Source organism: Eptatretus burgeri, chromosome 13 (genome assembly GCF_056783735.1).
Source record: "Eptatretus burgeri isolate ZD-2024b chromosome 13, Ebu_testis_v1, whole genome shotgun sequence".
In the NCBI taxonomy this organism is placed as follows: domain Eukaryota; kingdom Metazoa; phylum Chordata; class Myxini; order Myxiniformes; family Myxinidae; genus Eptatretus; species Eptatretus burgeri.
Window position 1 is genome coordinate 75,807,297 of NC_140973.1, and position 12,500 is coordinate 75,819,796.

At 44.8% G+C, this 12,500-nt stretch overlaps 2 protein-coding genes across 10 annotated transcripts in view; one reads left to right on the forward strand and one right to left on the reverse strand.

Annotated features, from left to right (window-relative positions):
- The window catches only part of SMYD2 (SET and MYND domain containing 2), a 173,093-nt gene extending 170,106 nt beyond the window's left edge, over nt 1-2,987 (forward strand). For all 4 annotated transcript variants that reach the window (XM_085853136.1, XM_085853137.1, XM_085853135.1 and 1 more), the window contains one exon: nt 1,966-2,987. In XM_085853136.1, coding sequence (XP_085709262.1) covers nt 1,966-2,046 — 81 coding nt within the window. In that variant the 3' untranslated portion in view covers nt 2,047-2,987. The remainder of the gene's footprint in view (nt 1-1,965) is intronic.
- Nucleotides 2,348-12,500, reverse strand: part of LOC147014822 (tyrosine-protein phosphatase non-receptor type 21-like) — a 149,476-nt gene continuing 139,323 nt past the window's right edge. For 4 of the 6 annotated variants that reach the window (XM_085853124.1, XM_085853123.1, XM_085853125.1 and 1 more), the window contains 14 exons: nt 12,363-12,431; nt 12,022-12,085; nt 11,612-11,690; nt 10,928-11,445; nt 10,443-10,676; nt 7,159-7,539; nt 6,821-7,027; nt 6,502-6,738; nt 6,160-6,315; nt 5,736-5,954; nt 5,349-5,477; nt 4,964-5,198; nt 4,497-4,660; nt 2,348-4,403 (listed from right to left, as the gene is read on the reverse strand). In XM_085853124.1, coding sequence (XP_085709250.1) covers nt 4,275-4,403; nt 4,497-4,660; nt 4,964-5,198; nt 5,349-5,477; nt 5,736-5,954; nt 6,160-6,315; nt 6,502-6,738; nt 6,821-7,027; nt 7,159-7,539; nt 10,443-10,676; nt 10,928-11,445; nt 11,612-11,690; nt 12,022-12,085; nt 12,363-12,431 — 2,821 coding nt within the window. In that variant the 3' untranslated portion in view covers nt 2,348-4,274. The remainder of the gene's footprint in view (nt 4,404-4,496; nt 4,661-4,963; nt 5,199-5,348; nt 5,478-5,735; nt 5,955-6,159; nt 6,316-6,501; nt 6,739-6,820; nt 7,028-7,158; nt 7,540-10,442; nt 10,677-10,927; nt 11,446-11,611; nt 11,691-12,021; nt 12,086-12,362; nt 12,432-12,500) is intronic. The other 2 variants (XM_085853126.1, XM_085853127.1) reach the window with 2 other exon arrangements.

Sequence of the window (12,500 nt, forward strand, 5' to 3'; positions counted from 1 at the left end):
GGGGGGTTGTTGATGCTCGGGAGAAGGATATCTGGCTGGCTTGGGTCCCGCGACGAGCGACGCCACTGCGACCTCAACCGCGTTACCGGCCTCCCCTCTCCGCAGCTCCCCGACTCTGACACGAGCGCAGACCTCCACAAAGCTTCTTGGCTTCTCCAGCCTCTCCGGACCCCGACAGACACTCTCTCGACTGATTTCGCCGCCGCCACAACTCTCCAACTCTTTTCTCTTCTCAACTCTCCAACTCTTCCCAACTGCCTCGATTCGCTCCGCGCTCGGCGCTTTATAGTCCGACAGGAGAAATCATATGCAGATTTTTGGATCAGGAACGGCTCGGGGGCGGAGCCACGCTCCCCCATTGGACGGAGGAAAAGTGGGCGTGAATCATTCTTGATCCGCGAATCTGCATATAGCGATTATACTCCGACGCGCCTGGAGGCGGGGCCAAATCGCCCCACGCTCGCTGATAGGACGGAACAGAAGTGGGCGTGAATCATTCTTGATCCGATTTCTCGGAAAGGCTGGTGTTTTTGCACCCGCTGCTCGGTGCGCGCCCTGTACGAGTCCAGTATCGGTGCCCACAAGCGGCGCGGGAATGGCGGTGATGCGATGGTTGCGAGAGCGAGATGTGACGGTAAAGGTCGTGTTTGTTGGCGTTGTTGTTGTTGTGAAGCGGCTTTGCGGTTGGTGGTTGAGGAGGTTGTGATGGTGGTGTGATTGGGCGGTTTTGGTTAAAGTGGTTGTTGTGAAAGCGGTTGTGGAGAAGGTGGCTGTGGTTGTCGAGATGCGGTTGGTGGTGGTTGTGGTGGTAGTAATGGCGGTTGGTCCAAAATAAAGATAGTAAAAGAAAAACGGCTATCTAAAAGGGTCGCAGCCCGAATGAATGACATTTATTCCCTCTAAACAACGGGTTTGGGCTAACTACACATATACTTACAGAGATATCTCACCTACGGGACCTGAATGGTGGTTTGCGAATTTCGTCAACCACAACAATATATATATATATATATATATATATACATACATATATATATATATATACATATATACATATATACATATATACACACACCACTCATTTTTACAAACAAGATGTATGTTGCACTTGATTAAGATTTTTTTTTTTCTTTCTTTCTTGTGGTAGGATAGGAGCAAATGGCTGATTGCAAACTATATTTGTGGAATGTAAATACACTATTGTATGATCCATTATGTAATATATTGATATTATAATGTTAATATATTACATTAAGAACTGACATGACACTCAGTCGAGCGCATACCTCCACCAGGCTGAACAGTTTGGTTTTAATGGATCTTCACCAAAATCAAATCAATTCGTCCTCGTCATGCACACAGCCTTTCCACCGAGTTTCCTCCAAATCTGTCTAACTTTTTGAGATATCCTGGTCACAGACAGACAGGCAGACAGGCAGACAGGGGTGAAAAACATAACCTCCATCCAGTTTCGGTGGCGGAGGAGGTAATGATACAATCTTATCGACCTCAATTATTTCCGCATTGTGGGGTCGGCTGAGGAATGTTTTTTGCCCAAGTCTTCCAAGAACTGCCTTGCCAGGCCTGACGTTTTGGGAAGAGTTGCCAATTCATTCAGCATGCTGGCAATAATTTGCCCATTGATCACAAAAGACACCATGGGATCTTAAACGTACATCAAGTAATGTTGGCAGACAGAACACCCAGCTTAATATCCAATGAATGTCACACGCATTGTTGCCTCACCCCACATGCAAATAACATGGGTGACAGTTTTTAACTGGGTCAATTTATTCAAACCCAAGGGAGACAGCTCACAGATGAGTGCACATATATCTAGGGCTAGGCTATCCTAGTGCCATACTGTATTGCAATGGAATAAGTAAATCTCTGTGAAAGGAAAAGCTTTTTGTTTCTCCATTGCTACAATGGTACTCTCTCACTGAATCCTCCGCTGTGTTGCAGGCACTGGAGATCATGGAAATAACGCATGGAAATGATCATCCTTTTGTGCGTGATCTTTCACTTCAAGTGAAAACCATTTGATCGGATCAATGTTTTTTTTTCTCGACAAGATTAAGGTTCATGGAAGAGTGGGGTGACTGAGGGTATAGACTGACAAAAGAACAGCAGGGTAACTCTAGAACACAAAAAAGCAACGGAATGATCAAAAAGAAAGAGGGGGGGAGGAGAGAGAGAAGGAACACTGAAACCTGCAAGTCAGAGGGTGAGCTTTGGAAGGGGGTAATAAAGATTGTGCTAAGGTTGGGGAAATGAGACGGCGGTGCAGTTGCTCGATTTGTGAAAACATTTCATGAATGTTCAGCATATTTCATTTCGCAAACAGTTTGCAAATTTCATATTTGACTTTATTTGCCAGCAGTGAGTACAAATAGACATCCCAATACATCTTATAAAACGAGTTTTCTGTACAGAATAATTAAAAGATGAAACATAATGATCACAAACGCACTTCTATACAGAAAGTGTGTCAACCAAATGAAGCATGATACGAACAGGAAAATAAAAACTTGTGAAAATACTGAAATGTGGTATGAGTTTTTTTTTTTCGGCAAACTATCCCAGACAGAAGCATTTACATAATATTAATAAATAACTGGAGTGAGGTTTGGAGGCTGTGTAAATGGTGCATTTGAAATCGCAGCTTCGCTGTGTACAAAAACACGGGTCTACAAAAAAAGAAAAAAAAAAAAAAAGGAAAGAAATATAATCAAAAATAATAAAAACCATTAAAAATATTTCCAGACCGCACTAGGCACAAGCTAGGTTGGGTGGATAGCCATGCTAAATCAAGCGGTCATGCAACACTTTAGCATTATTCTTCACACACAAACACTCCCTCTTAGACGATCGATACAAGCAGAAAACACACACACACGTACATACACACACACACACGTGTACACACACACACACACACACACACACACACACACACACACACACACACACACACACACAATAAACTCACAAACTATTCAAAGTCTCACCAAATACTGTATATTATGAGTATAAATATATTAGCAGCAATATTTTATTTTATTTTAAAAACTTTATTTCAAAATGGAGCACTTTGGCGGGCGAGCGGCGTTAGCCAGGCCAGATCAGGGCTCACTCTGCGCTCTGGTGCTGAGCCTACACACGTAATTTCTCAGTCGAAGGCCATTATGAAAACCATCGCTCTACGATGTCATTCCAGTGTGATACGCAAAACGGAGTGTTGGTACTAACATACGATACACCGAAATTAGGTTAAAAGACCTAAAGCAAAATATGGTGTAATTTTTTTGTGAATGCAAATTAAAATAAAATTGAAGAAGGTGGAGGTGAATTAATCAAAGGGTTAAAAAAGACGAACCGAATCTGTAAAAAACGGAGCATCCTATAAGTGTGTTTATGGAAATTCCGTAAATCCCCCACATCTCAAACACAAAACACGAAGTGAAGGCACAGAGAGGTATTTGTTCAATCCTTGCCAAGAAAAGGATAAAAAGATTCAAATGACGTAGGTATCGTAATAGGCAGCACGCAGCAGTGCATTTCAATGGGGGTTTCATTGTTGAGGGCAAGGGAAATCAATTGAAAAAGAAAAATCAAATCATGTGATGTTGGCTCCAAAACGTTGCCCGATTAGAGGCAAATTAAAAACCAAGGCACAGTGGCTACAAAACCCTTATTAGAAGCAACTTGTTTTGTTTTGTAAAATTACTGTTCTCTGAGCCCCCTCTATGAACCCTGTTGATATTAAATTTGGGATTTTATTTTGAAATCATGCAAGTATAAAACTGTTCATAAAGTTGCACCTGGCCATCTTCGCGATTCCATGAGGCTATGACCAGGAAAGGTTTACCAAAATGTTTGCCATATTTAGCCTGTCCCTGCATAGTTTCCATTGTTCACCTGTGATCGATTTCTGTGGATGCTTTTACGAGTGGCTAAGGAGATCAAAATAAGATCTTATGAAAAACAATTGGCCATTTCTGAGGGTTAAAGGATGGAACAGTAAGAAAAATGTGGTTAATAAAATAGGGGTTAAAAGTCAGAACAAGAGAAGAGTGAAGGATTTAAATTAAAACAAAAAGTTTTACATTATGGGTAGGAGCAGTAATCATGACCTACCTCCACCCTTTTATATTATGTGTAAGAGGAGCAGTATCCATGCACCACCCCCTCCCATACTTAGCATGGATTTGCCAGGTTGATGAAATCAACTGCACACTGCTTCTTGATCACAAACTCAGTTGTGACAGTTTTCATATGAGGCGAGAGTTTTTCAAAAATTGCATGAGGACTCTGTACACAAATGTGTATTGGGAGATCGTTTGAACCAAAAATGCTCGCCGTTCTCGAAGCATGCTCAGCACCTCTGGGACATCCTGGCACTAAGGAAAAGAATAAGAATGTGAAAACATTCCACTATTTGACTACAAATTTAGGATAGAAAGATTGCAAGCAAAGGTTTAGAGGTCAGGTACCTCATTATGCTCCAAGCAGGCAATCATGAGCTCCGTAAGGATGACTACGCCAGTACGACCCACACCAGCGCTGCAATGTACAACGACAGGTGCGTCTCCAAACCTCCCCAGCTCCTGAGTGTTGTTTGTATGTCGTCGTACAGACTTTATTTCCTCCAGGTAGTCTGTAGACGGGGCAGCATTAGTGAGACTAGGACACGATGCTTGCAGGAACACTGAACACCAAAAGGAGGGAATAAGTTAATTAAATGGTTGAAAATAAACCTCTGGCAATAGACAAAAGCTTTAAATGAAAAATGAATGAGAAATGAGGTGTGAAGTTGTGAGAAAAAAAAAAAGGAAGCCAACTTGAGGAGTAGAGAGGGTGAGGGTGAGTGAGGAGGGGGGTGGAGGCTGTAAGGAGAATGAGGAGGAAGTTATTTGGTTTAATGACGAATGAGGGCAAATGAAAGTGATTAGATGGATACCAAGAAACCCAGGAATATCCTCTGGGCAGCCGTGGTCAGGCCAGTCAGTGTACTGCAAGTGCCACACTGTGCGCTCGGGTCCATCTGGCAGGTGTTTCAACTTGAGGCCGGTAGTGGCATAGCGGCCGTAGTCTGTGCAGAAGCGAGTGGTAACCTTATAACGGCCATACGTCACGGAGCTGTGTCTGGAGCCCAGCTTGGGCCAGTAGCGATAACACTTCTGCTTTCCTCCCTCCTACGGAGTGGGATTTCCACAAAAAAAAAACGTTGCTCTTCTGACAATCACAAAATATTTGGTTGATATAGGTTGACCAATCTGAGACAAGTCTACTGCAAGAACGACTATAGTTTACCATGCAAAAAAACACAACATCCCAAAACTGACCTCTTCTGCAGTAACCATGGCGATAACATTAACACCTTCCTCCCACACCATCTGCCAGAAGTCCTGACAAGTACCAGTGAGAGGCCCCTGGGTAGCAATATGATTCCAATGCTCTCCAGCAATATCCATCTGCAGGTTGAGCCATCAAACAAAAAGGTCAGTTCTTGTTGGCAAAATCTCAACAAGCAACATAATTCTTATAAATACAACATCAATAGCTGGTAAATGTTCCTGACATATGCTGTTATCAAGCAGTGATGCTTTGTGATCCATACCTCAGGTGGTGCAACAGATGGACAGAATTCCCCCTGCTTGCATTAAGCTCAACCTTGACAGAATCAAACAATTCCAGGAAGGAGCACATCGTAAAACTGAGAACCAACAGACCTGGATGTGTGAGGCATTGATGTATCCTGTCGGGTTGTCCTTGCTGGGTACCAGCTTCACTCTATTCCCTTCGTATGGAAGCACGTCACGGAAGCGATTGCGTTCGATATTGTCGCCAAGCTGTGCCGTGTCACAACGAGCACCTACGAGTCGCTTGGGAACCTGCTCAAACTCCATGAGGACGGTACCCTGCTCAAGGCGAAATTCCAGCTGCTTACACTGATGGCAGAGGAGAAGAGACATTGTATCTGCACCCATGTACGTTTAAAATGTTAACTTTTGAATCAAGCATGAGGACTAAACTGAACATTTTTTTTTCAACAATTCATGTTACAATCCTGGCATCTGTTAATTGTTTATGCCCTGTTGGTATTAAACTGCACAAGAAAAGGGAGTAAATAGGAAGCAAAACAACCATCCTGACCCTGTCGTCCAAAGGAATGCCTTGAGTCAAAGAGGTCTCATCCTTGCTCTCCTCAGGAAGGGGAATTGTGGACATGGACAGGCCATTCATCATCGCCATTTTTAATGGGCCCAACTTTTTCGGTTCGGCTGCACTGCCATGTTTCTTCTCCATGCTCTGTAAGAACAAGCAGAGGGTAAATTGAGTCAGAGGATGGAATGGATGGATGAGAAGCGTTTGATGTAGACCGGGGGTGTGTGTGGGGTGGGTTGGGGTAGAAGGGAGAAATGCATGTTGCACCACTCCTAAATAACGATAAACCCACTGAACAATATGGCTTGCTTTGTTTATAACAAGACTCACCCGCAGCAAAAATTCCGTCTCAACGATGTTATCGGTGACAGAGTAAAGCTCTGAAACGGGACGCTCACGAGGTGGTTCTGTACGCACACGTTCCTTTACAGCAGCCATCAAATCTGGCTCTGAGAGGCATGGCACAAGGGAACTGGCACCACCACAATTTATCCTTGTTTCTGCAGACCATGGCATCGTTTCTCCAGGAGGGATGGCCACTCCAACTGGAAATCTCAGCATCTGTGGCTGTCAAAACAAGCTATTATTTTCATATGTTATCAACTGAACGAGGTAGAGAAAGAGGTAAAGTGTGGGATGAGCTTCGCACCGACGGTGGGATGGGACTGATGGGTGGAAGCTCATTGCTGAAGCGACGTGGTAGTGCTGTGTGGCCAGGGTACTGCGGTGGTGGATGGCGAGGTATCTGGGCTAGAGCTGCTTGCAACCTTGCATTGTACTGGGCCTCAGAAAGAGCGGTCTGTCCTGGAGTGACCTCATAGCCACCATTATGCTCCTGCTCACCATCCCCCTCACCCTGAAACAAAATGAAAGAATCTAGGACTCTCACATTACAGAGTGTAAGCAATGAGAAACAAGAACGGATGAAATGTTTGGGACATATGTGATCCTGAGACAAACTGACTGGACAATTGCTCAAATACATACCTCACCCTCACTCTCACTGCTGTGAATTAGCATTGTTGCATTTGAGAGTGACTTGTTATGGTTATATGTCGGTGGTGGAGGTTGAGCCAAGGCTGAAGACTGGGCTCCCAGAGGCTGAGGAGGTAGGCCGTTGGGTTGGGGTGGTGCTGAGATTGACTGGGAAATTGCCTGGTGTGTTGGCGAAGGCACGGGGAAAAGACTTGCATCAGCGGTCTCCCCACGGCGACCAAGTGCTAGAGAATCCATGTCCAGGGTGAGGCCCGGCATGGGTCCAACGTGTGGTACAGCACCTAAACTGTTGCGTTTCCGAACACCGCGAAAGCGCTGCAAGGGTTCACTGACCTCCAGTAAACTGCGGTGGACTACTGGCAAACTGTCTTCCTGAGAAAACCGAGAGGGTGGAAAACAGACTTAGGCAACATATAGGACAATCACAAAACATCGGCTGATAGTTAAAATTGTAAAATTTATGGTCGACAAAGAAAGGAAGCCACTAAATTTGCAGATGATTGGCTGCACGACATCGATTAATAAAAGGAGAAGCGTCCGTCTATGTCACGCTTTATTCTAAAGGGTTCCTGCTGTTGTAGAATAATAAACATCGGGGCAATACCCCTGGATGCTCACCTGGTAGGGGCTGGATATAAGGTAACCAGGGAACCACTGGTAGGCATGGATGACCCACAAAATATGTAATGGAGAAGAAAGTGAATACCTATGGAATTTTTTTTTTTAATGCCGTGAATAAACTTTGGTACATCACGGGTGATAAAGGTTGTGGTCAGGTCAAGTTTCATAGAAATTGTGTGTGTGGTTTCAGAGAAGAAAACAAATACATATTTTGGGGAGCAACCCCGCCCCCCACCCACCTCCTGTATAACCCTTTATACCCCAATTTTTTTTAATGACGTGAACAAACTTTAGTACATCATGGGTGATGAAAGTGGTAGTAAAGTTTCATCGGAATGGTATCTGAGAAGAAAGCAAATGCATATTTTGGAGGGCAACCCCCCACCCCTGTAGACCACCTTAGATGCCGATTTTTTTTAATGGTGCGAACAATCTTTGGTACATCATGGGTGATGAAGGTTGAAGTAAAGTTTCATCGGAATTGTGTGCCATTTCTGAGGAGAAAGCATATACCTCTTGGGGTTAGGGGGGGGGGAACATCCCTGTAAATTCCCTCTGGAGACCCCCTGAAACCCCGTTTTGATAAATGCCGTGAACAAACTTTGGTACATACACAGTGATGAATGTTGTGGTAAAGTTTCATCGAAATTGTATGTGTAGTTTCAGAGAAGAAGTTTCAAGCATTTGTAGATGGACGGACGGACGGACGGACGACACTCCATCCCATAAGCTCTCCGGAACTACATTCCAGGTGAATTAAAAATGGTATTGTTGTAAGTTACCAAGGAGCTGATACTCTCGGATGCCCACCTTTTTAGTGGTATGAGGAAGAAATCTGTGCAATATGAAAACTAAATCTTGAACAGCTTTTTGAAATATCGCATACACAAGCCAAGCGACTGAGACAGTTGCCATGTCAACAGAATTCTTCCAATCTCCGCCATGATCTAATCAGGTCGAGATAATGTCATAAGGAATAGATATCTGCAATATGAAAGCTAAATGTTCACCGGTTTTTGAAATATTGCGAACACAAAAGGTCATGGACAGATGATCAGTCGGTCGGAGCTCATTTTATGTCCTCAGTCTCTGACCTTGTCGGAGGGGCGGGCTGGCGGGGGACAACAATTGGTTTACTTGGTAAAAAAACTTTGTGTCCGTTTAATCATACAGATGTCCCTTTTTAATCATGCAGCCCCTCTTTCCGTGATCGAGGAAGACGTGAGAATGGAACTTAGTGTAGCGCTACCAACAGTAACATTTATTATTGTTCTGGCAAATTTCAGTGGTTGCTTCGCTGACGGTAATACTAAGAGAGGAGGGGAGAGAGAAAGAGGGTGGGGGGGGTGAGGGGTAGAGAGAGAAGGGGAGGGGGAGGGAGAGGGGGGGGTGGGGAAGAGAGGAGGTCTTTTATGGTATGCATCAACAGCCTGGCCAACTGGTCCTCATCAACCATTAAATTGGAGTGCTTGCATGAGTGCTTAAGCCACTTGCCGAGCACCCATTGTCGACAGCGGTACCGCGACGTGTTCTAAGCAAATCGTTCACTCTCTGTGGACGCTTTTGCCTCGCCACGTCGCCCTGAGCGAGTGGCCCGTGCTCCGCCGCCCTGGACGAGTGGCCCGTGCTCCGCCGCCCTGGGCGAGTGGCCCGAGCTCCGCCGCCCTGGGCGAGTGGCCCGAGCTCCGCCGCCCTGAGCGAGTGGCCCGTGCTCCGCCGCCCTGAGCGAGTGGCCCGTGCTCCGCCGCCCTGAGCGAGTGGCCCGTGCTCCGCCGCCCTGAGCGAGTGGCCCGTGCTCCGCCGCCCTGAGCGAGTTGTGAAATAACACCTGATTTCCAAGCTGTTTGCCTTAGTAACGTGTTTTCTAAATTACTGAGCCAAAAATATTTTTTTTTCAATCGTCACAAGCAGCTATTTATAAAGAATAATGTTTGTCAACATATCCCTGAAACGTCTATATAAATGCAGCGTTGTTTTTTGGTGAAAGCTACTCAAGGTTGTGGGGTTGTATACAGTAAGTACTGCAGTTGGTAATCACACTGACTCCAACCTGCCGATTCCTGAAAAATTGCCATGATCGGCCGGCCAAGCACGTGTGTGTGTGTGTGTGTGTGTGTGTGTGTGTGTGTGTGTGTGTGTGTGTGTGTGTGTGTGTGTGTGTGTGTGTGTGTGTGTGTGTATGTGTGTGTTTTTAATGTTTGGCTTCCTTCTTGGTGGGACTACAGTGCAGTAATTGGTCTTCATTTTGATTAAGTACAACATGCTGTCTTTTGATTAAATCCATCATTGAAGCAATGGGTAAGCACACCTAGTCTGTATTAAACACCACAATCCTCGGTCATTAAGAATGACATCCTTTACTGGCTATGTACACATCTTAAAGAATTCTACACAAAGACAAATGAAAACTTTGAGACTTGGTCTGGCCATGTATGTATGCAAAGTGATTAAATTACCGTTTTTGAAAGAACAATTCATACAAGTTCAAGTTCATGAATATAAATAAAAATCCAAGTCAAAATTGAAGCACCAAGCATGATCGTTTGGTGACGGCACATGCCTGAGTTTGATTCTAATCAATCTCTGAAACAGAGAACTATTGCTTCCTACTTCAACAACAGCTCAACATTGCACATCTGGATTTGTGAGGTTACCTGAAAGGTCTGCACAGCATGCAAGACTCGGCGCGCAGCTAAGTCAGGGTTGCTGCCTCCTGCACGCTGCTGCAAAGTCAGGTTCGGTGTACTAGCAGCTGGTCGTGGTTGAGGATATGGAGGTGGCGGCAGGCCGGAGGGGGCACCTGTACGTTGGTGGTGTGTGGGCGCCACACGCTGGGACTGTGACGACAGATGGCTACGCAAAGGCCGTGTTGCCGTATAGCCTTGGGACTGAGAGATGACAATGGAGGAACCAAAACACAAAGCATAAATGTGGGTAATGCACAATCTACATATAAAGTCAAATTATGTGCACTACAAGGAAGACAGAAAAATTGTGGGAGAGGGGAGGAGGGGTGAAGCAGTCAGTTTTGGTTTATTTTTGCACCGGTAATTTGTCGATGGCAAATAGCAATAAAGAAAATCTGATAATGAAATACAAAATTATGAACAACTTCCAAGTCTTGCAAACGATGAACTACCTGAAAAGCATAACGTGCCGCTTGCCCGGTGCACTGCGGTGGGGGCTCACGAATCTCTGGCTGGCTGTACACAAGGCCCTCGGCAGGCCGCATATACGCATGTGCACTGCCAAGGTTGAGACTGCGCAGTGAACGGCTGTTCCTTTCCCTGGCACCACCGACACCTCCACCCGAGTAGAGCGGCCCAACTTCTCCGCTCCGCAGTTGCCTCACAACAGTCTCATAGTCAGGTGTAGGCCGATAAGATGGCACGACAATCGCGCTGTGGCGATGGTTTGGTACATAGTCTACGCGAACAGGCACAAGGCAGTCACTGCCAGCAAGGCTTGTGTCCGAGGATACTGGGGAGTGCTGTCGAAGGTATGTTGGAGGTTGCGTGATGAGCGATGCAAGGCTTGGTGTGCTGTATACGCTGCCGTTTGGTGCTTGTAACCCGCTGTAATCAGGTCCAACTCGATCCAGGCTCGTCTGTGAGCGGAAGAAGAGGCTATTCTGCTGAAATCCCAGGTGAATGTTGTCTAAAAGGACAGAGATAATTGTTAGCATGTGTGATATTTTAAATGCAACTAATGATCCACAAGAAAACGAAATGTGTTGAAATTGACTGGCATTTCCTGTGCAAACTATTAGTTTGACGTCTCCAACCTAATAAATTTAATTTCTCAACAGCACAATTTTTCATACCTTGAGATGAGAGATGAGGTTCCATATATCCCTCACCACCCTGCATTTGTACTGGAGGCATGATTATTGGCTGCTGCCTCTGCATAAAATAAAGATGGGTTTACGTGGCAAGAGAATACACGACGATGACAGCAGGTTTGAACTCTAGCGTTCTACTTTTAGGATTCGAACCAAAATGCACTTTTTAAGCAAACGGCAGACTGCCGTTAACTGGAAAAGCCTTGAGGATGAATTTATCAGGCAATTACAAAATAAATTGCTGCATTCATATATTTAGCTATTCTATCAAAATCATTTCAGAGATGAATCAATTTCAATAAGAATCGACTACGTTATGATGTTTAGAAATGGTGTAAAGGACTGATACAAGTTGCAAACACATTTTAGTTTGTACAAGGGGATGTACATACCATAGAAAGTCGTGTTTGCATAGAATGCCTTCTAAACAGTGATGGAGACGTTTTCTGCATTTGCCTTAAAAGAAAGGGATAGGAAATGTTTGTTATTTTAAAGGTTAAGGGAGAGTGGAAACAAAGACAAACAAAAAAATAGGGGGAAGGCAGAAGAACCAATCCGATCTAATCACAGCAAACTCGTGCAAAAGCAAAGGATGAGGGCAGACAAAGAAAGAGAGAGAGAGAGAGAGTACAACGATATTCTGGAGTAACTAGATGCCTCTTTCCAAAGACAACTGCATTCAATTTCCGCCCACACGCGTTGATGCCCTGGTCAGTCACAGCACTCGGCTTACATGTACGCAGAGAACACAGAGTGTTTCCTCTTGCCTTCCATTAGCAAAGGAGAGCTATATGGTACTGTACTGTAAGAAGAGGAAAGGAGAGGATACGCAGGAAAGTAAAAGCTAAGCAAAAGATACATTTCCATTTTC